Here is a 25882-nt window from a genome sequence, read left to right on the forward strand (position 1 = left end):
TTCTTTATCCTTATCCTTTATCCTCATTTACTTATTTATTTATTGTCAGTAGTGGTGAAAAGTAACCAAGTACTTTTTTATTTTTCAAAACTTAATACTTTACTCCACTACATCCCAGAGGCAAATATTGTACTTTTTACTCCACTCCAATTATTTGACAATTGTAATTACAAGTTACTTTGCCAATTTAGATCATTATCACAAAACTTTGGCTATTTTCTAAAATAAAACTGTGAAATGGGACATTCAGCATAATGAGTACTTTTACTTCTTGTACTTAAAGGTAGGGTAAGTGATTTTCTTCGGTTAAAATGTATGTTAAATAGCTCCATATTCTGATAGTACTCATTGCTATAGAGTGTTTGTTCAGTAAAAGGAGTCTCCTTGTCTCTTCAGCTCTTTATAAAACAGAAAATGCATTTTTGTTTCAGTTTAATTTCCAATTTTATCCAATCAGGACAGAGAACTCAATCAGGATATAGATTAAACAAGTGAAATTGGAAGTGATGACACTAAGAAATGAGCAGACAAAATTGTAACTGGAACACTATCAAAATGAAGCTTAAAAATGGGTACTTTCTCCTGATTGGCTGAGATTTTGACACCTACCAGAAAATGTATTTTCTGTTTATTAAAGAGCTGGAGAGACGGGGAGACTCCTGTTACTGAACAAACACTCTATAGCAATGATTATCAGAATATAGCGCTTTAACCTTTTAACAAAATACTTTTTGTTTTAACCCAAAAAATATCACTAACCCTACCTTTAAAGTATATTTTGATGCCAAAACGTTTGTACTTTTACTCAAGCAAAAGGTTTTAAGGAGTTACTTAAAGAGTATTTCTGCATTGTGGTATTGCTAATTTTACTTGAGTAAAATACATCTGTTCTTCCACCTCTGAGTGGGCACGTCTTCAGAGAAAAGCATCCTCTCAGATCTTAAATTATTAAAACAGAAGGAGGATTAAAGGGATTCACTACATTGGCCACATTAAAACCCTCTCTCTCCCTGGGAAGACAAATAAAAACTAATAGCCTGGCAATAATACAACACAACTGTGAAGAGGAACAAACTAATTATAATCACCCTGCACCATAGGGGGGCTTTTAGTTTTGATAGGTTTGTCACAAAGTTTACCCAAGCATGCACTTAAAAGCTAACGGGATACCCTAAAGTCCCAATTTGGGATCTTCAAAGTATATAAATCACAGTGTATTCTAATACGTTGCTGGGGAGTTTAATTTGTAAAAAGGAAAATACGTTTCTACAAATGTTTATTCCCTCCCAGCATAAACTAATTTATCCTACTGTAACTAAATGTTTATAGACATCCCCAAATTAAATCATTTAACAGCTTCCCAATAAAAAAAAAGTTCTACTGCCGTTTTTAATTTATATCCCTTCAAAATAAAAAACATTGACGCACGTGTGTGAGCTTGAATGTCGGCTATTTTCGGTGCAGGACACCTGCGTGGAACTAAGTATAACTCAGGCTTAATGGGTATGGCAGTACGATGGTTAAATGAGTGGGAATCAAACCTCATGCTTGTGTTTAAAAGGTTATTATTTATAGGTCTGGGCGATACGACTTCAAATCAATTTCACGATTATTTAAAACTTTTGCCTCGATTACGATTTATGAACAACCCGTCGCTATTTTTAGCTCGCCGCCTTTGTATAACAAAGTATAATACTGTTCAATAAATAGCTGTTCATCAGACTACTCAATTTAGTCGATTTAAAAAAAACATACAACTTTTTTGTGTTGATTCGTTGATATATAAGGGAAAAAAAGAAAAAACGTGCTTCTCGATTATTCGATGAGCCTACATGAGCAACATTAAGTTGGTTAGGGTTGGTTATAAATGTTGCTTTGAATACATGTTCAGTTAATTGCCCATCCCTCGGTTATCATACAGTATATTATTATTAGTATAGGGCAGTAATTGCAGTGTGTAGTACCTTGGGCGAGGGCTCGCTGTATTTGTGCTTGCCGTTCTCCTTGCCGTTGACCTCCAGGTGGCGGGGCTGGTAACCACTGCCTTCTATGAAGGCCATGTAGTCCTTGTAGGAGCAGCTGGGCCCCGCCAGGATGCCCATGAAGTTACAGTTGTAACTCAGGTACTCCAACAGGTTGGGCATCCGCCTGGAACGACCACAAGAGTAGGGGTGCAACAGTTAATTCAACTAAACTAAGTAAACGGTCGCTATTTTGGGCATGTCATTATAGGAAAAAAAGTTTCAGAACAACAATTTTTTCAACAATAGTAAATAGCTGATCTACAAGCTAGATCTGCTTCACAATTCTTACACAACACTGTGGTGCGACAACATATAAAATAGGGCTTAAAGGGGAAATCCACCCATTTTCAATATTTAAATTACTGTTAAATTACAACATGATGAGTCATCATGTTGTAATTTGCAATGTTAAACCCACAATCAAACCTCCATTTCAAGGCAACACAGAAAGGGGGGAACTTTTTTCTTATTTCCACACAACTCCTTTATGCTATATTAATGACATAGTTAAATATTGAAAATGGGTGGATTTCCCCTTTAAGTGTTTAATCTATTCATTGGTATATTTAAAAAAAATAATCTTTAATGATCTTCTAGATTATTCGATTAATCGAAAAAGTATTTGAGAGAAAAAAAACGCTTAGAAAATAATGGATAGTTGCAGCCCCAATGAGCAGTTCCACGATGAAGCAGACATAAATACCACAATGTCTGTTTGGAATGAGAAACAGGGACATTATTATCTGTTTTATTCAATGCCATTGTATTCCATCCATCATATTGGTGGAAACGTGTCGCATCACGGTTTATTGTGAGCTTGTAGATCTGCTATTTTTGAGATGGGCGGGGGGTCCGCAGCCAAATACATATCATTTTGGGGGTCCTTGACATGAAAAAGCTTGAGAACCACTGTCCTAGTGAACAGTCTAAACATGGCTATCTCAGAGCTAGCTCACAACAAACCGTGGCGTTTCTGTTTTTATAAAACATGGAGTTTTAGCAGCGTAACACCTTATAGGGCCATATGAGCAGCTTGGCTAGCTCCACTGATGATGTGCTGAGAGGACACAGTGTTTTATCTTTTATGGGAATCTTCCAGAGAGATTCATTACAACAGTCCACAACTCCCATTCTCTGGATCTGTACTACTGCCATGGAAACCGTCAAAAATAAATTTACCTCGTCGACTTCTATAAATGTTCCACGGAATTTACAGCACAATTATGCGGATTGTTCACTTTCATTTCATTTCATCCCGCAGTTCTTCTGCTATTCTCTCTATGAGTAGGTTACAACACCTTCGTGTCAGCTCACCAATCACAACCAACATTTGTTTTTTATTGCCGGGCACATAAGAGGAATTTGTCTCTGTGAAGTGAAGAAGGCAGTAGGGCTGCAACTAACGATTATCTTCGTCGAATACTGGTTTGATTAATCGAATAATCGAGAAGGATGTTTTCTTTTTCATATCAACGACATTGACATGAAACAATTTGAACGTTTTGAAATAACCAACTAAATTGATTAGTCTGATTAATCACTTAAAACCCGTTTAATTCTTTGTTTTACAATGGTGTCACGCAAAGATTGTGAAAATAGACGATCTACAAGCTCACAACGAGTCACATTGTGAGCTTTTTTTCACCATTTATGAAAATTGTCTTCACTTGTAATGACAAGGAAAATATGTATCGATATTTTTCTCACCCAAACTCAAATATGTTATTACTTTTTTTTTTATTTGATATGTATTTATACAGGTGAAATCCCATTGAGATACAAAATCTCTTTTATGAGGGAGTCCTGTAGCAGCAGTACAAAATGTTACAACTTACAAAACATATAAACATTTACATAAACACATTTAAAATACTTTAATAAAGAGTGCAGCAATGTCATAAGGCAAAAAAATACATAGCACCAATAGAAGCATACAATAAAACCATTAGCAAAAGGAGCAGGTGCACTGACCGATGGAGTCTGACTAGCCATGGTTCACATGACGCTTGTATACAAGCGTCATGGTGCCGAGTCCCCCTGGTTTATAGCGGTGTTTGATTTTTTTTACATTGCCAACTCTCACATGTACATAAACGTTCAGATTTCAAATATAAAGTGCTTACCCCCGAGCCACGGATGTTACAAGGCGACCCGGACCGCGATAAGTACCCGTATCTCCCGTATTGTTCAATAAAAAGCATTTTAATCTGATCGCCATTTTCTCCGACTTTTCTCCAATACTTTCAACCATGCGACACTAATGGTTGGGAGGTGTATTGCACTCTGATACATTACAAAAAAAAGAAAAAGAAAAAAGAAAATGGCCGGCGATGGGATTAAAATGCTTTTTATTGAACAATAAAGAAAAAAGAAAATGGCCGGCGATGGGATTAAAATGCTTTTTATTGAACAATACGGGAGATATGGGTACGTATCGCGTTCCGGATCGCCTTGTAACATCCGTGGCTCGGGGGTAAGCACTTTATATTTGAAATCTGAACGTTTATGTACATGTGAGAGTTGGCAATGTAAAAAAAATCAAACACCGCTATAAACCAGGGGGACTCGGCACCATGACTGTCATGGTATGACAGTCATGTTTCATGACTGTCATGGTATGACAGTCATGTCATGACAGTGAGTAAGAGGGAGTCGCCTGAACGTAACCTGTAGTTACTGGCTTGGTGTGAAGCAAACCAAGGATGTATTTATAAATAAATAAAAATGCCAGTGAGTGAGTCTATACGTGAGGCAAATGAAAACCATCCAACTCTGGCATACGAGGTGCAATGGTGAGCGAGAAACTGTGACAGCCGGTGACAAACCTCAGGGCACTGCGGTACACCGTGTCTAACCGGTGCAAGCATTTTGGCAGTGGCACGCATGTTAAATCAGATCACCATAATCCAGTAAGGGAAAGAATGTAGCCTCAACCAGCTTTTTCTTATACGGCACAATTAATCGGATAGCACACTTTCATTTCCTCCTGCAGTTCCAATTAAAACTTTTTTTTTATATAATCGATTGAATTATTCGTTTGATTAACTGTTGCACTACTAGACGGCAGTATGAACTGCATGATGGCGTCAGAGTCAGTGTTGCCAGATTCTGAGAGAGAAACAAGCAACCAGGTCTAGGAAAACCAATGGGTCACATGAGCACTTTAACATACATACATCAGCTATTTGAAAATAGCAGATCTACAAGCTCACAACGCGTCGCGACACGTTGTGAGCTTGTAGATCGGCTATTTTCAAATAAAATCTTGCAGGGAAATTATAATAAGCAGATCTGGCAACCCTTATCAGAGCGTGTGAGACGGGGGCCATGGGACAATTTGATCATGCACAAAACAATGCACCGTGAGAACACTGCCCCTACAAAAATCACATGCTATGCTACACCTTGGTTTATTGATTGGTTGTTTTATTCCCATTTTATCAAACGTCATCTTTCTACATCTCTCCATTGCTGAGATTATGACCAAACATGTCCTTTTGACTTGGACCTTTTGGGTGACCACTTTGACCTAGGGGTGCAACAGTTAATCCAACTAATCAATTTAATCATTTATAAAAAATAAAATAAAAAAAAATATCGATGAATAATCTATCCGTATTTTGTCATTATGGGTGAAAATGTAAAAAAAAAGAAAGAAAATCCAACAAAGTTAAGTTGCCAATTTTAACTATTTTGCATGACACACATTGGGTTAATCAAATTGTTGACAGATAAAAATGTACAGAATAATCTCTCAGAAAATAATCGATAGTTGCAGCCTTATTGTACTTTGACCCATAAATTAATCATCTCTTCAGGACAGACAATTAGTCATTCCTGTCAAGTTTCATGTGAATCTGCCCATCCATTACTGAGATATTTTGTTCTCAGACAGACAGACAGACAGACAGACAGACAGACAGACAGACATCACTGCGGGCAAGGTAATGATGTGAAAAACAACACACGCCAGCTGATGAGGAACCACTGTCAACCTGGCGTCCCTATTTTGTGTTTGTCACTCATTATAGGTGGGGCGAAAAGAGCAAATAAATATATTTTTTGCAATAGAGCTTAAGTGGTTAACACCTGTGTCAACTTTTCACTCTTTAATTGAAAATAATCCGTCATCTGGTGCAGTAAAAACATACCTGAGTCACATACCTGACTGCTAGGTATTTCTGACTTGGGGTCAGTTGCTCCTCCTTCTTGGCCAAACCTAATGAGAGACACAACAAGAAAAAGAGCGGCTCGTTACTTTACAACAAACAACTCATAAAGGCACTTAAATTGTGTCGGGGGTTTTATGATATTGTTTTTGCCAATTGCTGCTTTATTAGACAGAGCATCGTAGAGAAACGGAAAACCTGAGACATGATGGGAGGTTTTAACTGGGGCGGTCCTCACGATGAGGAGCATCAGTGTACTGTCTGCACCACCAGACCCCCCAAGGTTGTGTTTAACTTGAGAGATGGGTGCAAAGATTTACCTGTTCAAAACAGAGGCCACCTACTGTATCATTTTCTTTGACTACAGATTGTCTTCACGAGAAAGCAGGAAAGACTTGGTTAACAATGGTGGACTGAGAGGAACAGGAAGACAAGAAAATTCATCAACCCACTAGGACAGTGCCAACTACTGATAGCGAAGCGCACACACACTCTATAGAAATAACTATAGAAATGGGGCTCTGACACACTAGCCGGACTGCACGCAGTGCGTGTTTGGTGCCACCGTTTACAGAACGTTACTGTTCATCAGTGTGGACGCTCACATAATCATCGTTATAGTTACAGCGCGCTTGATTGAGAACGGGGGCCCCTATGGAGTGGAAAATCAACAAGCACTCCAAAATAACAATAAAGGAGCAGGGACAAAGGGCTGTCTGCGTCAACAGCAAATGAACCCAGCGATCAGAGGTCGTCTCCATAGCAGCACACAGGGGTCGGGGTAAAGAATGAATGTGTGAGACTACAGTGTGATGCGATATGTGTTATTACTGGGCCCCTCCGGCAGAGTTAGCCGAGGACAGAGGGACGGGGGGAAGGGCTGTTACATAACCTCATTAGAACCCGTCATTTAACACTGAGAGGAATGTTTACTGCTCACAGGGCGAAGGACTGACGCACAGCTGGAGCTGTGCGACAAATCATATCCACAGGCTTGGCGCCGCCCAGCATAGAAACCTATCGTCACTGTCGTGGCAGAAACTTTGTACAGTATCTCAACATTTCAACTTTTTATGTATATGTCATAAATGAATGCCCTACTTCGTCGTATTAAAGTAGCGACAATAGCCAAGCTACAAGCTCACAACGCATTGCGATACCACACAGGTGAGGTGGTTTGAAACATTTTGAAAGTAAAAGTGGTTAAATGTGGGTTTTATAAAATACTGAACCAATGAAAAGTATTAACAAGAACTTGAAAAAATAACTACGTTGGATCCATCGGAACACAGGTTATTTTTTTCCATTTCCTGAAACGTTAACCGTTGTGGATATACAAGGTTTCCACCCGACAGCAACAATAATATGTGACAGTTCAGAGTAGTAGGCTAATGGTCTTCTTGCTTCAAACAAGTCTTTTTCAAGCCTCTTGTCGGCACTGTGTTTCACGCCTCCCAAAATAGCAGATGTGGCACGGTGCAAATGGCTGGCCTTGGTCGAAATGTCGCTCATAAACAAGGGAGCTTTTTCAATTCCATATTTGTTCATATAGCCACCATGGTAGGCTCTCGTAGGGCATTGGTTGTCAAAGTGGGATCCTTGGGGGGGTACCAGGGGGTCCCCAGCAAAATGTTTTAATATAGCGTAACCAATTTAACCATATTTTATACTTTGGCTATTCAAAAATAGCAGATATACAAGCTCATAGCGCGGCGTGCTATGAGCTTGTAGATCTGCTATTTTTGAAAGATCGTGAAAATGTGTGCAAATCTTTGAATATATAGCGAACATTTTTAACTCAAATCTTTGCTTCTGGGGGGTCCCTGGAACAATATTTTTGAGATGGGCGTCCAAATACATATCATTTTGGGGGTCCTTGACATGAAAAAGGTTTTTAGAACCACCGTCATAGGGCACTATATATGCCTGGGAAAAGCACGAGGCGTTTCTCGGCGAAGACATTGTGAGTCTCTACGCCTGGTTGAGCTAACGCTGCTCCCCTAGCGATAGGAAACGCTCTGATCCTAATCAAAGGATTGTTCAAAGCTCCATTGTGCCTCGTGTTCCTCTGCATCACAGAAAAGCATGAACAGGAGCAGCTCCTCTGAAGTATTCTTAGAGCATTGGTTCTCAAAGGGGGGTCCGGGGACCCCACCAGGGGTCCTTGTTTGCGGGGTACCACCAGGGGGTCCCCAGCTAAATAAGTTAATATAGTGTCACAATCATTTTAACCACTTTAAACCATTATTGTATACGTTGGCTATTCAAAACATTTTACCGGGACAATTTGCGCAAATCTTTGAATATCTTTGAATATAAATATATATTTTTTAAAGCCAACATTTGTAACTCAAATCTTTGGTTCTGGGGGTCCCTGGAACAAAATATTTTGAGATGGGGGTCCGTGGCCAAATACATATCATTTTGGGGGTCCTTGACATGAAAAGGTTTGAGAACCACTGTTCTAGAGCGTAAAGCCCTTGTGTGTGTGAGTGTAACTATACTTGTGAGGGCTAAATGTCCCCACAAGAATAGTAGAATAAGATAAATCAACATTGTGAGGACAATTTACTTGGTCCTCAAAAGATAAATGGTTCTTTTATGGTTAAAAAAACATTTGGGGAGTTACAGTAGGCTTACAATAAGGAAAAGATTCAGGTTGGGGTTATGCCTACGCCTAATTTATATTTGGTCACACACCAAAAAATAGCAGATCTACAAGCTCACATCGGCGCAACACTTTGTGAGCTTGTAGATCGGCTATTCTCGGCTTTAGGCTTGAATAATACATTTTTTAAATGGCATTCATAAAATCACTGTAAGGGTGAAAATAAGGGTCAAACTGACTTGCTATTTTTTTGAAGAATGCTTAGTTTTCATTGTTGCTACACTTAGAATATCAGATAACAAGTGTGGGAACCCAATAGCACTTAAAATTAAGAGTGTTATTGACTTGATATTATGCAGTTTTTTGAATAATGCTCAGTTTTCGATGTTGCAACACTTAAAATAAATACCAAGATATGACATTTTGTCTCTATCGTGCAGCCCTAATGCGTGTGTATGTCTAATGCGTGTGTATGTGTATTTGAGTACGCGCGCACACACACGGTATGGTTTTAACATAGCTTAATATTGCCTGTGGCGAAAAAAAAGAAACTCCAAGGCAGCGAGATAAAGAAGTATAACAAGCTCTCATCATCCTCACAGTGGCTAAGCTACTCTTCACCACAGACCCTCCATCACGCTTGTCTATTCCATGACTTATTTGTTTATTTCATCACCTGATGACTCAATTCATCTCAAAAGGCGAGGCGCGTCATCTTGCTTCATCTTTATTTATCGGCGACAGCAAGCCTGCTGCGTTTGGCTCTAGCGGGGAAAAAACTCCCAACACTCCTTATATCTTCAAATACTGCTCCTGTGTCATCTCCGTTTCACGGGAAACACACTGTGCTCCTTATCTTGCCACCAAATATCTCTTAACATTGAAGATAAAGAGAGACAGCATAAGGCAGGACTGCTTTCAGTGGAATTGCAATGTGTTTACTAGGGCAGTGGTTCTCAAACTTTGTCATTTCAAGGAGCCCTGTTTTGGTATGCTTTTTAGGCCACAGACCCCCGTAACTCTGGGTCCATTTGGTTTCATTTGGACACTCTCAAGAGTTACAGATCTGTAAGGGTCCATTTGGTTTTGAACTATCAATAATTTAGCTGGGGACCACCTGGAATCCCTGAAGGACCAGGACCCCACTTTGCTTTCACATAATTTATCAAAATCGAATGGAATTGTGACCTTTATCTAATTGCTATCAAGAGCTTGAATGGCACCTGCTGTTGGATGTGAAGACTGCATAAGGGCCACTATATGACAGAAGGTACTTTACAACAACAGCTTGTTCTGTTCTAAACAACAGTTTGTTCTTTTATATAGCTTAGTAAGTTTTACTGATGTATCTTTTGCATTATCAAACTTTTCGAAGCCGTGTCAAGGAAATTACTACTTTTGACTGGTTACTGTTCTTTACCAAAAAAGGGAATTGATAGCTGCAAGTTTGCAACTAGTTTTGGTTTTGGTTTGAAAAAGACTGCTTACAGCGCAGCAGGGGCGGCGGTTAATGTAGGCTAGGGAAGGCTAAGCGTTCCCATATTTACTGCTGGCTATTATGCACATTATAGGTTATAGACATAGATATGTCTGGATTACCGTAATGTGTGTCATTTTCGCTGCAGCCACGACAAGAAGGTGTCAATACAGCACCGGGATGATTCTTAGTAGTCCTAATCAACCTAATCAACTAGTACCTGCATGCCTACAGTTAGGAACGATGACCCAGTGGAGTGGGAGGTAACGCTTGCTGGGAATCCGACATACATGCTTCATTTGGGAGAAAAAGAAAGCAGTCGGTCCCGAGTCAGTGTGATGTTGTCTGTGCCAAGTGCACGTGGCCACGGTCAAGCAGAACCCCCCTCACAATAATATGCAAAGTGTAAGTGTTAAGTTGCCTAATGTTTCATTAAAATGCACTTGACTTCCTCTCTCGATGAATGCCTTACCATCATGTATTTCAAACGCCAAACTGGTGATCTTCTGTGTGATGACCATCATGGGCCTGTCGAAAAAAGAAAACAAAGAACAAAGACTTTAACATGCTAATCATTAAAGCATGTTCACTCAACCCAGGAACAGCAGCTGTATCCCTAAATACACAGTCATCATATACGCAGTCATTTTGCACATCTGTCGAAGGGCATTGCACCCTACTACTGATAAGACAAGACCATGATTTCTCTAAGCTCTTCTTAGGGTCTTGCGTTCTCACATGTCCTCATAGTCAGAGTAGGGCTGGGCAATTAACCAAAAATGAATTGAAATTTAGAACTTAATTTAGAAAAGAAAATTGAATTTCGAGACTTAATCTTGCTCACGCAGGTTAATTGAATAATTTCTTATAACAAATCGACACAAAATAATTCTAATAGATTTTTTTATAATCAACTAAATCAATAAGTCTGATTAACCACATAACACTGTATTATACTTCATTGTACAATGGGGCATTGTACGTGAAGCATCGCAACATGTTGAGAGCTTCCAGATCTGCTATTTCATTTTTATCTTAATAATCGTTCATTGATCTTAATCGAGGCAAAAGTAAAAAATAATCGTGACACTGATTTGAAGTAATTTCTCCCAGCCCAAATATATTAAAAATGTTGCTGAATATTAACCACCTTTAATCCTGGTGTAATTAAGTATTTACTTTTTGGGGGAGATTTTTTAAAGAGTTACACTTTTCAGTCAAGCCTTTTCATAAAAGTTATAATTAATCTTGTAGATGGGCTATTTTCTCTATTTGTCGTGCGACAAATTATAGGGATTAAGTGGTTAAATAAGTATCAGCGACCTGTTTGCAGGCTACAGTGCTAAACCTTTTTCAAGACAACTCGTTGTGAGCTTGTAGATCTGTTATTTTCCATATTTGTCCAACTACAAAGCAAGGCAGTCTTCAGTTATATTTTTAAAAGTTCAGAGAGCTGAAGAACTTTACATATGAAAATGATGGTGGCAGCATTAAGTTAAGCCACACAGTACAGAGTCAAATGGACATGAGGCATCCATAAAATGACTTTTATCTGACTTAATTTGAATAAATGGACTGTCAGAGTCTAAAGTACCACACTCTCTTTGGTTTCACAGTGACACTACTCTGTGAGTTAAGACTGACATCTCAGTTTTACCGGAGGCAATGTGGGTCTGCATTGGGCAGTGGTTTAAAGTACATTTACTCAAGTACTGCTCTGATTTTGAGGTACTTTTACTTTACATGAGTACATTTTTCAATACTTTATACTTCTGCTCCACATCTCAGAGGCAAATATTGTACTTTTTACTCCACTACAATTATTTGAAAACTTTAGTTACAGATTTAATTATTATTAGAAACATACATAAATCAATTAAGCCCTGTGTTAGACTATTCAAAAATAGCCAATCTATAAGCTCTCAATGTGACACGTTTTTTAAAATAATGAGGTACTTTTATTCAAGTAAAAAGAAATATACAGGAAAATAAACAGAGTATTTCTACATTGTGGTATTGATACTTTTACTTCAGTAAAAAAATAAGTATGTCTTCAACCATTGGCTTTGCGTTGCTAAGCAACTGGCCTCCCCCGCCCCGGTTAGGCATGCTGTCTATCTTGTTGAGCTGTCAGACAATCTGGGTGAGGAAGGAACTGAGAACAAGAAACTACAATCTTTATCAACATCCCCCACGGGGACAATAAAGTATATCGTCGGGCAGAAAACCTCCTATCTCCATATTCTAAATTTCTGTGTTTTTTCATAAATGAACGCCCTACTTGATCCCACTATACAGCGTCATACAAAAGTATCAGTGGCAAATCCACAAGCTCCAAACGCGGCGCAAAGCGGCGTGTTTCGTGCTTGTAGATCTGCTGCTTTTGCCATGTTTGAATTTGAATCCTGAAAAGTAAAAGTTTTGGACATATGAGGTTTCCACCCGGCAGAGAGGATATCGTATCGTATTCCCCCCGTGGAACCAAAAGAACAGCAACACCGGCTCCTGTGGTTTCGCTTAAACAGCTACAGTGTAAAGCAATGCCACACACGTCCTTCTAACCAGCTGTGAAAAAAGTACTCGAATATTTTGCTTAAGCAAAAGTATCAATACTGCAATGTAGAAATACTCGGTTACAAGTAAAAGTCCGGATTTCAACATTTACTTGAGTAAAAGTATAAAAGTTCACAACTGCTTATAACCAGAGGTGTCTTGCAGCTCCATGAGTTCAGCTTACCCTGTGAAGTCTGCAGTGTACATGCCAGAGTCAAACACGTAGACTCGCGTGATCTGACAGAAGCTTAGGTAACCCAGGGCCACCACAAAGCAGTACCTACAGAGAGAGAGAGAGAGAGAGAGAAAGTGCAGGGAGACAGAAAAATAGTACAATTAATTAACCTATTCAAACTGGCAAAGCATTTGTGTAACCACTTTAACCATTATTTTAACATTAGTGCAAATCTTTGAATATATATCTTTTTTTTTAAAGCAAACATTTTTTAACTAAAATCTTTGCTTCTGGGGGTCCCTGGAACAAAATCTTTTGAGATGCGGGTCTGCGGCCAGATACATAATTTTGGGCGTCCTTGAAGTTATGCTATTTATTTCAATTTGATACATTATACATAATGAAAAACCCATGAGTTTCAAGTTTAGCTTTTTTTTCATGAATTAAAATCTGAATGATTGTTAGGCTACTGTAAGACGCACGTGCACGCGCGCACAAGCCACGCACGTGCACACACTAACATTCTGAATTAATGTTAATGTAACACCTCATACACGCACATAAACATGCGCGGCCACGCGCACGCACGTGCATGCGCACACATGCACCCTGAAATTCTGAATGAATGTGTTACTACTTTCTGCTTTGATCCATTCATAAATATGATAATTCAATGAGTAAATGGTTATATTAGTAGCCTATGCATATTTATAATACTTTATCGCCGTTCAACACAGACCAGTCCTGTAGAAGCATTAAATACAGTGATGATAGTAGAACAGAATAAAAGCACGTTTTGTTTGTACAGCATGACTTTTTCAATGTTTTTTTAAGCAAACCGTCAGTCGCTATAACTCCAATATGGCGGAGGCTCTGCTACTGGGCGCTGGTTGTTGTAATGGGACGTAATGGGAGTGTCGTCTCTTGTTCTGGAAGCTCTTTGCTACAGGTAAGCACGGAGCCTATTTCATTCCTGTCAGGTAGAAACCTCATTTTTCCAGAAGAGAAAATAGCAGATCTACAAGCTCACAATGCGTTGTGAACTTGTAGATCTGCTATTTTAGAACGTTTTTTTAAATAATAATAAAAAAGGAAATGTTTTTTTCCCCACCCGACAGGGACGATTTTTGCACACCAAAAAAGCCCATTCATTTCCAGATGTGTGAGCAGTTTCGTCCACACAGTGACACAGAATAACTTGATTGGAGTCAGCTCAGGATTCTTGTTTCCAGACCGCTTAACTTCAGAATACCAAAGCGTGACAAGAAGCCTTGTTTGTTTGATCACTCTAACCCCTTTCCCTTCTCGTCTCCTCTGAAGTGGAACAAGGCTTTTTCACACTCCCTTAACAGAGGACAGTGGTCCTGGCAGCGCTACAGTGCTATACAGAACAGGGAGGGGGAGGAGGAGTGGAGGGCATCGAGGAGGAGGAAGAAGAAGCGGCTATAATATGTCACTGTCACTGGACGAGAGAGAGAGAGAGAGAGGGGAGACAACAGGGGCTTTCAATGGAGGAGCAGAGACAGAAAGGCGCTACGGCCTGCTGGTACAAAGCCACTGCTGATTCAGCCTAGCTAGCAACGAGCTAGCAAGCTATAGCTAGCATCCCCACACATGCCAACAAAAGAAGGGATTGTGTACCCTACTGGGTGGAGGCAATAAAGCCAGATTTATTCATTTATACTTATGCACAGATACACCGCAAGATACTGAGTGTAAAAAGTGGACAAGCATGGTCCATTATTTTCACACTTAAACTAGCCACTACAAAACACTCCGAATTTTACAGTGTAGGCTGTGTTGGCAAGAAAAGACATGAGTAGGCTAGACGTGGCTGGCATGGTACAAGTCTGAGAGATACCAACGACACATGACATGAGAAATTAATTATTCACCTATTATGTGCCGAAGTGGTAAGCACCTTAACCCCTTACAGGCTCTATGTAAAATGGACATGAATTCTCCTCTGTACTTGGTCTGTTCTTCTTTTTTTTTTCCCTCTACACCACATCTCTTCGGCAAAAATGCTATTTTTTTTGGCAAACATTTCCCCCAGAATAGGGATGCTAGTGGTTAACCCATTAAGACCTGGAACGCATCTGTGTCATTTTTTGATTTGAGCTAAAAAGCATTATTTTACACTTTGGCTATTCAAAAATAGCAGATATACAAGCTCGGTGCCGCGCTATGAGCTTGTAGATCTGCTATTTTTGAAGAATCGTGAAAATGTGTGCAAATCTTTGAATATATGTATTTTTAAAGCATATTTTAAAACATTTTTAACTCAAATCTTTGCTTCTGGGACCCCCTGGAACAAAATATTTTGAGATGGGGGTCCGCGACCAAATGCATATAATTTTGGGGGTCCTTGACATGAAAAAGTTTGAAAACCACTGATATAGAAACATACGTTTTTCAGAAACCCGTTTTAGATTTAGAAGACATTTTTGCAGAATCGGAACCTCAGGCCTCAAGTGGTTAAAAACCTGAAGATTTTCTCAAGCTCTTTGGAAAAGCAATAGGATAGAAAGTAAATAAATAAATAACTGGCTACATTGGGATTTGACCTGAAACCACCCAAAGGGCTTTCAGCTACTTAGTGTCTGTAATCCTCTGGCTGGGCTCCAGGCAGGGAGAGCTGTCTCAGCAGCATACATACAGGGCCTTCTGCAAACAGCTGCATGCTAGGAGCTCCACAGCACCGCCACCTCTGCACGGCACTGCATGGGTGCATGCACACAGTAGCTCTCTCATATCAGTGCCTCTCTCTGTCTTACACACACCCTCTCTCTTTTAGCATCCCAGCCCAAGTCCTAGCCTATAGCAGCTCCTGTGTGTGTGTGTGTGTGTCTGTGTCTGTGTCTGTGTGTGTGTGTGTGTGTGTGTGTGTGTGTAAATCAACTAATTTGACAGTATATCTAGAAAGAGGGCATGGGGGGGGGTGTATTATGGGGGAAACCTGTCCATGATACACAATCTAATTTCTCTCAAAAAAGAGAAAGAAATCAAAAATCTATTCCAGACAAACTGAAAATCCTTTAACTGCCTGCAGAGCCCTCTTTGACAACCACTAATCTGTGTCTGGAATGATTGACCTTGGGAAAGTGTACTCCTTCGAACATGCATGGTAAACGAGGCAATCCTTTCTGTGAATCTGGCAGCGTGGTTGCAACGGTATAACGCCCAAGCTCGGCCATGTAATTCCTTGTGGGACAACTAAGTAACTGTTTATATAATAATGCACCGACTGTACAGTCAATGGAGAAAAGAAATGAAAGGGGCTGGAGGAAACTACACTCTGCACCCGAAAAAAATCACATGACCTCTCTTTTCATCCAATGATCCAAAACGATGAATTAAATCCCTTCTTATCTAGCCTTCTTGGCTTCAGGCCCATAGAACAGTTAACCACTTTCAACCTTGCATCCCCATTTTTGGTCATTTTTCTAAAAATAACCAATCTACACGCTCGCAAGTGTCCCGATTCGATGCGTTTCGAGCTCGTAGATTGTCTATTTTCGCTGCGTGACGTCGCCATACGACGAAGTACGTATAAAAACAGAACTTAAACTGCTCAATGAAGCCTTCTACAACCCCACCAACAGATTGCACGCCCATAAAACACCACGTATAAAAGCCTCAACAACCACCCAATAACCATCGCAATTTCACCAAGATTAGCTTTTTTTTCCCACTGGCACGCGGCACAGCAATCCTTAGCCAGGAAATGAGCTATGTGCGACGGTAGCTATATTTACAGTGTGCCCACTGGGGCTTCCGGTCTTCAACCTGACGTGATTTGTGTTTGTGTAATTTACAGCACACTGGGGGGGTCCCTTCATTTCCCCTCGCTGCCTCAGATGGCCTCAGAATGGAGCCTAGGACTAAAGTAGGCTGGCTTGGCGCTGTGGGAGAGCCACAGACGGGTCAGTGCACAGAAGGGGAGCCCCATGGGGTCTCTGGGTACTGCAGGGCAGGCTATAATAACAAGACAGACACCCATCAACTCTGATCAAAGCTGAGTTTCTGTGTTTCTAGGCATGTATACACAGTACTACACAGTACTACACACACACACACACACACACACACACACACAGAGACAATGCTTCCACAAATGCATACATAATTACAGGATCGCAGGAGGATGATTCTTGTACGCTGATCTGGCCAAATAATAATTATATGTCAAATCACAACCACATTCCGTACATATACTTACATTATATAGTACATCTGAAACCGTGTCAAGACTTTCACATGCAATACATGGAAATGTAGTTATGCATAAAAAGTATATGGGTACCCGTGTGAGCACACACTTCACATCAACGCACATTACGCTAAGGGCCCCATCTTCAGCCAACGCTAGGCCACATAGCGCCAGCGCAAAAGGCGCATTTCGCTTAAATATCGTTGTTCTGTCTAAAGTAGGAACAACATTGTTCTGTAAGTCAGAAACAAATGTTCCAAGAAAAATGATTGATTTAAGATCCAAATAGAGCCACAACCGTGACTGTCAGGTACAGTATGTGCTTTTAGGTCCTGCAAGTATGTCATTAGATGTCCTCCTGCAATCACAGATCATTAACTGCAGGGGAGCAGATTCTGAGCCGACACCATCAGGCAGCAGGGGGTGCTATGTCTGCATCTGAAGGAAAACAAACAGGACCTCAATAGAATCTTCCCTGGCTTTTCCTAGAGCCAACAGGTGAACCAAAAGTGAGCAATGTCCATGAGGAATGAGTGAGAGAGAAAGAGTGTAAATGAGAGAGAGGGGAACCGCAGACAGGAATAAAAGAAAAGAGGGCTACAACTGAAATAAAATTAAACAAACCATGAAATGCGATGTTCACCACTGGACAAAGAGTCTCCAGTTTGATGCTGGTCAGTGGTGTTAAGCCTGTTTCACTTTTATTACCATTTCCACAGCCAACATCTTTTTTTTTCTTGTTCTTTTTTTGTTACCAACCCTTACTGTCTCTGCACTAAAAGTAGCCTAACTCTCTCGCCACTCCCTGTGTCCCAGGAGGAGACAGACAAGTCTTTATGGTGTTGGGGATAGGGACTTTAGGGTCCATTTTCTCCCAGTTTTGTCACTGCCAATTCCCAGTGCGTACTGTGGTTCCTGTCACTGCCAACCCCCACTGTCGGCCCGGGGAGGGTGTAGACAACCACGTCTCCTCTGATACACACGGAGTCACCGGTCACTTCTTCTTACTTACCAGCGAGGAATGTCACTGGGAGAACGTTAAGCATGCATGGCATCTCATGCCATCTCTCCAGATCCCCTCCCCACTGAACAGCTGCCCCGACCAGTGTTGCCATATTTTGAGAGAAATAAGCAACAAGGGCTATGAAAACCAGAAGCCCAAAAGAAGGGACTAGTATAGGCCACATGAGCACTGTAAACCTATATACTGTATACATCAGCTATTTGTAAATAGCCGATCTACAAGCTCACAACGCATTGTGAGCTTGTAGATCTGCTAAAAAATAAAAAAATCTTGAAATAAAATGTGGAATATTTTTTAAACATTCTAACACAAATCTAGTATGGGACTCCCTGGCACAAAACATTTTCAGATGGGGGTTAGGGACAAATACATATTAATCAGGGGTCATCAACATGTCCATACAAGGACAAACATGTCCGCGGCAAGACTTGTCTATGTCCATGGTACTTTTTTTCTTTTTTTACGACAAATATTGTCTATAATTGCGTCTCTTTTTTTTATATTCACAATCTAATCTTCAAACATGTGTTTGAATAATGTTGATAGTGTCGGGATGACATGCTCATTAATATGTTGCAGGAGATTTGTGGTATTGTACGTGATACCTGTACCACGTACGTTGTATAGTATGTGAGTCAAGTCAACGGTATGACCACAGTGGAAAAGAGCAAAAACATGGCATGTCATCTGTTCAGAAGGAGCTATTTGCTACCAAGGCAAAGAAGGGCAGAACTGGACAAGTAAAGATAATTTTCGTCGGTTGAGAGACCGTGTTTCAAAGTGCCCAATAATAACAATAACAACTCAATTATAATAACACTCAACAAGCATAATCCATGGAAACCCTTGATCCACAGCCTCACCACCAGACCTCCTCCTCACCTCTGATCAAACGTAGGCACCTTTGCATCAAGCTATTGTGACACTGCATTCCTTTAAATCCTGCCATCGCTCATCATGTACATACCGTTTTCTATTGTTTCATCTGCATACTTTCTCAACATTTTTGAGTACGTTCAACGTATGGAAACCACAACTATTGAAGCTACGTTGACAAACTATAAAACTAGTTTAGCTGGTAGAACTTCATGTCACCTCCTCCTGTCCTCAAGTAACACTGTCCTCTGAAAAGCCATCTGTCTATATACTGTAATAACCATATGAAGTATAATACGCACCCACTCACCTTTGCAGCTAAGTGGCCCTTTTGCTCCTGCAATGTAAGATGGAAGCACTGTCTGTACTGATAAGACCCAATTATTGAAATCCCAAACATGGAATACACTTGGACCATGCCACATTTAATGCCTGTCTCAGGACTGCCCTGCCAGTATACAGTGGATAACTTTGCAGTCTCCAGGTTTTCTAAAGTATAGCTAATCACTATAAGTCTGATATCCCAATTATGGGCATGCCAATTTAGGCACACAAAAAAATAGAATTGCTGATCTACAAGCTCACAACATGCCGTGATGTGTTGTGAGCTTGTAGCTTTGTTTCCCAAAAACATTTTTAGATTTTTTTTTTATAAGTGGTTCGTTTTAAAATGTGTAGCGCAGTGGAATAGAGTAGACACTATGGCACATCAAGAGTCCATAGTACTGTATACATTTGGGGCTAGGCCTATGTATGCGTTTCTGGTAATATTATTGATGACTTGTTTTGCATGTCCGTGGCAAAAATAAAATATTGATGGAAATTTCCATCCCAAGCTGGCATGGTGATGACCCCTGATATTAATTTGGGGGTCTATGACATGAAAATATTTGAGAACCACTGGTTTAAATAATAATTCTAAAAGAAATGGAAGCAAGCCCACATAAGCAACTACACTACAGAAACAAGCCCAAAAAAACCCTGCAACCCGCAACTACCAATATTTACAAGCCACTTTACAGAAAAACAAGCCCCAAGTCCCTTATAATAAGCGGACATGGCAACACTGGCCCCAACTAACAAGTATGAGTTGCTAGTGCAGTGACAAGGACACAATCCCCTACCAGCCTCCCACCCACTGCTGTGTTTGTTGGAGCGCCTGACCAAGCCGGAGACACCGCTAATGGGAATTAACCTGTGGCGGTAGACTCTTTTCTCCTGCCTCCCGAGCTGTGGAATGACCTCCCCCCTCATTCTGTACTGCAGACTCACTCCCCAAAATTCACCTCTTCAGACTCTATATTATCCTCTAGCAATACTTGCACAAGGACAATTCGACATGAAGCCAAGATGAGTCGGGTATCGAACAGAAGGTTTTCTGTCCAAACGGCCGCTCTACCACCTGAGCCACTGCTGCCCCACACACGTACAGCATCTGTGTGCGGTGTGCTATTTAAGATGTATGCTGTTTGCTTTTCAACAGATACCAAGTTTGTCATTTAGATTGCATATTACATATTTAGACTGATGTTAGGTCTGCCTGCTATCCTAGTCACTTTGTAGCACTTGCTCCTTTCCCCCTGTTGTTACTCCAATCTTGCACTTAAAGTCACTCTTGATAAGAGCGTCTGTTAACCAATTAAGCCCTATATATTTAATTAGACGTTGCATCGCGAATTCGCGACGCATTGTAAGCTTGTATATTTTTTGCCTACAACGAGTTTGACACACCTAAAATAGAGACGCCAGGGTTAAAGTGGTGAAACGCCTAAATTGTGACTTGGGGGGGTGATCGTCTTCTCCTCTATGCCACACGTCTGCCACCAGTGCGGGGGCACAGCACCGAACAATAGCGACGATACAAGAAGTGGTGTGGCATTCAGTGGCTACGGTATACAGCACAGAGCACGGTACTGTTTGTCACAGATGCCTCCAGGCTGTTATAATCACAGTACAGTGGTCACATAAACTAATTCAGTCCAGAGATGGTGTGTATGTGGTGGGGCGGGGGGGGGGGGGGGGGGTGTTAATGCCAGGCCTACAGTACTACAGTGTATATATCCTGGTTTGTTCTGCTCCATTTCATCTCAATAGAGTGGTATTATGAAGGGAGGGGGGGAGGGAGAGAGATGGAAACAGAAAGCGAGAGAGAAGGGAAGCTTAACTTACAGTAAAATATTGTACAGATGGATTAAATAGAAAGAGAAATTGGAGAGAAGAGCAAAAGGGAAGGAACATTATGAGTGTGAACCAACCAGGGTCCATTTGGTTCCATTTGTACGCTCTCTGAGTTAAATCAACGGCAGAGGATTTCACTGTGGGAGAGGAACTCAAGTAATAATTAAATCATTTGCAACTCATTAACATCTCACCACAATGCAAGCATGTTTTCAGTGTAAGCTGAGTCATAGTTGTGGGCATGATATGATTCATGTCCGTATATTTAAAAAAAAAACATACATTTTAAATGGTTGTCAATCAGTGGTTCTCAAACGTTTTCATGTCAAAGACCCCAAAATGTATACATATATTAGGCTGCAGACCCCCACTTGAAAATATATTGTGCCAGGGATCCCCATAAAAGAAGATTTATAATGTTAGATTAGATTTGGCACAGACTTCTATACTGTAAGTGGAGAGATAGCAGTAGAGAGAGTGGATCCTATTATCTGAATACTCATTCTTATACGTACATTCTCTCATTGAAATACTAGTTAAAAAAACTTTTTTTTTTATACTAGTTAAAAAAATGTTTTTTTTTTAAAAGACATTTTTGGGGCTTTTCTGCCTTTATGTATAGAGTATTAGTAAAGAAGGACAGGAAACAGGGAGAGAGAGATGGAGAGAGACATGCAGTAAAGACTGTCGGGAATGGGACTCTAAACCCGCGATGCACTGTCAGGCTACACTATAGCCTATAGGTGCTTGGACCGCAAGGCCAGCGATCCGGGCCGAATTACTAGTAAAATCTAATTAAATACTATTGAAAAAATGTTTTTACCCTACCCCACCTTGAGAGCCACTGGTTTACATGACATAGCATGTCTCAACTGGTAATTAAACGATTAATCATAAATACAAAGCATACAGCCAGTTGAAGAGCAAAGGACACAGGTTCGACTTGGATTACTTTTACACTATATCCAGACACAGAACGAGAGAGCGAGATGGGGGGAGAGAGAAAGCAAGTTAAATGTCAACTTCTTGTGTTGATAACCATGTATTTGTTATGCAAAATCCTGTGTTTGCCGGTTCAATGCCCTCCGTCTCTGCGGATGTGAACATGGCCTCTCTCTCACCCTTTCCTGACCGCGCACAGAGATTCCTAGAAACTGGGACTGAGCTACGGCAGGTTTAAATGAACCTTTGACCCAGATACAGACCTGCTAGAGCGCATAATTTGAATACTAGCAGGTCAATGTTAAACCCCCCCCCCCCCCCCAGTGTTTCCATAGCTCTTCCCTTAACACTCCAAAACACAAGGTTTGAATGAACTGTCCGCAACATTCATTTTTCACACCGGTGTAGGTGAGGTTCCCAGTTAGTCTGCAGTGTGGCAGAACGGGGCCAAGGGTGAAGGGTTTAGCTTATCCTTAACCCATTAAGACCTGAGGCGATTCTTAAAAATGTTTTCTAAATCCTAACAGTTTTTTGAAAAAAAAAGTCTAAAAACATTTTTTTTTCAAGATTTTTCAAAAATAGCACTATGAGCTTGTATATCTGCTATTTTTGAATAGCCAAAGAAATCTAAAGTGACACAGATGCGTTCCAGGTCTTAATGGGTTGTTAACTTACTTTACTTTTCTATGCGCCGAAAATAGCCAATCTAGAATCTACAAGCTCACAATGCACGTTGTGATGTGAGCTTGTAGATCGGTTCTTTCTGCCACATGACACTGGCTCGCAACTATAGAATAAATTAGGCTCAAGTACTATTGTTGACCCCGAGTCCCGGCAGAGTACTTCCGGAGAAGCGGACTGAGTGGCCCTGTCTTGCCCTATAGGACTGACCGTGGGTGCTACTGGGACGTAAGTCGGGGCTTGATCAACCCTGGCTGGGTCACCTGGGCGAGGGTGTATGTTGTATGTTGCGAGACCCGAAACACCCGATGACCCCAGGCTACAACACTGATGATACGTCCCAGTTGCATCCATGTGATGTTTTTCTTTATTTATTGACCATTTAGATGAGATACATAGATTGGTCTTTTTGGGCGGTGTAGCCGCCCCTATAAGTGGGGTTGGGACACCTCATTAGTACACCCTTCGCTGTACTGTGATTGGCTCATACATTAGTACACCCCTACATTAGTACACCCCTAGCTGTACTGTGGCTGACTCTATTCAGCACTGTGATTGGCTAGCGAGACAAATGATGAAATTAATAACCTATAAATATGACTATGCACTTCAAAAGAAAATGTTTTTTGAAGTGAGCTTCCATCACTGTGATGACCACTGTGATGACCACACCGCCCACTTCACACTGGGTGTGATTTTTTTATGGAAAAGCTGGATATTCAGTAACAGATGTCTGTGGTGTCACAGAGCAGTATCAGTTCTTCTAGTAAAGTACAATATAGTACAGTACAATGGTTGGCAGATTTTGTGTACAGTGAATTAGCATGGAAATCTCTGATGACCGTCAGCGTTCTGCTAAAGAGGGCTTTGAAGCATTCAATTCAGTCTGCAAGTTCCATCTTCCTATTTATGTTGGTAGCATGATATAGACAATTGACCAAAAATGCAGAGTCGAAATGACAGACAGGGTATTCTTAAAGGGACATTTCGCCGATTTTGCGACCAGATCTTATTTTAATGAAGTTTAGGACTCAAGAAACAAGATCCTGTTTTTTTTTGTGTATAATCTGTGTTTTTAGATATCTAGTAATCTTCGAATATCTTGTGACGTTATTTAGGTCACGACGGCATGGTCTCATTCCTTTCCGCACTACATGTTGTCTCGACGCGTCTCAGTCAGACCAGCTCCAAAGACAGCCCCAAGGGGTGTCCCCAAGATTTGGTCCAACCTTGAACCGTCTTGGACTCCACCCCATAGAGTTGAGGCAGCGGCGGCTGCTGCTCATGCAGCCGGCGGGCTGCATAATTTCAGATGGGGGTCCGTGGAAAAATACATGAACATGTTTGAGAACCACTGGTTTAAACAACAATCAAAACATTTGGATACAAGCCCAAATATCAACTACATTTTAGAAAGAAGCCGCTTACAATAAGTAGACATGGCAACACTGTCGAACACTCGTACACATGTTGTGTGTTGCTGTTGAAGATCACACCCACATGCAGCCTCCACTCCCCCACAAGGAGGGGCAGTGCACCTAAGCATTATGGTCATTGTAGTATTGCAGCAGTCCAGTCAAACCCTAGTCAAACACACAGCTTTCATTATTTTTCTGGCCATAGGGTGCACATTTTAAATAGTTCTACTGTAATCTACTACAAATACTATTAACATTGAGTGATTGCAGTTTCTTCCAGGGGTGAAATGCTCCTTTAAGTTCCATTAATAATGAGACTTAGGAATACCCTATATGGAAGTAGTTGTCATCGTGATGAATATTTTGTTCATTCATGGCATTTTGTCCACCGGGAAAACTTGTTTGCACCTGCCCTCATAACCTTGAATCACGATAAGAATAACAAAGACGTGTTGTGTGTGTGCTCTAGCACGCGCACACACACACACACACACACACACACACACACACACACACACACACACACACATACACACACACACACACACACACACACGCGGTCAAAGATGAGTCACAGATGGAAACCTGAGGGGAAGAGTCATCACGCTGCAAAGACACCAACTTCCCAAAACAGCAAGATAACACAATAAGGAAAAGAGCAACGTCATTAAAAGCCGAGTGAGCCAACAGCCACAGGCTGCATCTGGAACATGTGTTCCTGTAACTGAGGCATGTGAGCTCCCTCCAGCCAAGGCAGCAAGCCCCAAAAATGTGGCTGTCCCTCCCTCACAACAGGAAGCCATCCAAAAAGCATTTAGTAAGGGAACTGATGTGAAATACTGTATCGTTTATTCTCTTACTCTTTCTGTTTGCCTAGTATCTCTCATTGGAGTGTTTCTTCCAATGTTTGCTGAAGCCTGGTGGGTCAGCGTGAGCTAATCTGCTCAACCACCTAGTCTTAAATAAAAAGAATATCTCACATTATCATGTTTGACTTGGTACTTTAACGAATGGTGACGTTGGAGCGACAGATCTGGATTTTGACCATTTTGAGGGGAAGGATATCGTGGCTCACATACACCAGGAAAGACCAGACCGGCTTGATCTTCAGAGGATTGCAAGACGCAAGTGTGTGTGTGTGTGTGTGTGTGTGTGTGTGTGTGTGTGTGTGTGTGTGTGTGTGTCGCACAAGCGCCAGGACGAAATGCCAGGAAATATCAAATGCAATATGAAAGCAGCGCAGGAAAAATTCAACCTTTGAAAAATGCCATGTTCAGTAATTGAGTATTTTGTATACATAAACAAAAACACATTTTAAGTAGTATAAGCAGACAAAAAAAATGCTATATTGTAAAAACACTATTGCAAAAAGGTCCACATATTTCAAGCATGACTGTATAACATAATTACTCATATTGGTTACTCATATTGGTTGCAGTTATTACACAGTATTGTACGTTTCTATGTCTAAGGTTGAAACCTTGTAGAATTGAATGACATTGGCTTTTTTTTAGAGCAGACATCAACCCAAAAGTTTTCTCCCC

The 25882-nt window shown here is 40.8% G+C and overlaps 1 protein-coding gene across 1 annotated transcript in view; it reads right to left on the minus strand.

Moving 5' to 3' along the window:
- Positions 1-25882, minus strand: part of mboat2a (membrane bound O-acyltransferase domain containing 2a) — an 84199-nt gene that overhangs the window by 18362 nt on the left and 39955 nt on the right. The window contains exons 4-7 of the mRNA XM_084044030.1: positions 13016-13111; positions 10751-10806; positions 6189-6243; positions 1965-2148 (exon numbers count right to left, since the gene is read on the minus strand). Of these exons, the coding sequence (XP_083900156.1) occupies positions 1965-2148; positions 6189-6243; positions 10751-10806; positions 13016-13111 (391 nt within the window). The remainder of the gene's footprint in view (positions 1-1964; positions 2149-6188; positions 6244-10750; positions 10807-13015; positions 13112-25882) is intronic.

This window comes from Gymnoscopelus microlampas (assembly GCF_963454915.1).
Source record: "Gymnoscopelus microlampas genome assembly, chromosome: 20".
NCBI lineage: Eukaryota > Metazoa > Chordata > Actinopteri > Myctophiformes > Myctophidae > Gymnoscopelus > Gymnoscopelus microlampas.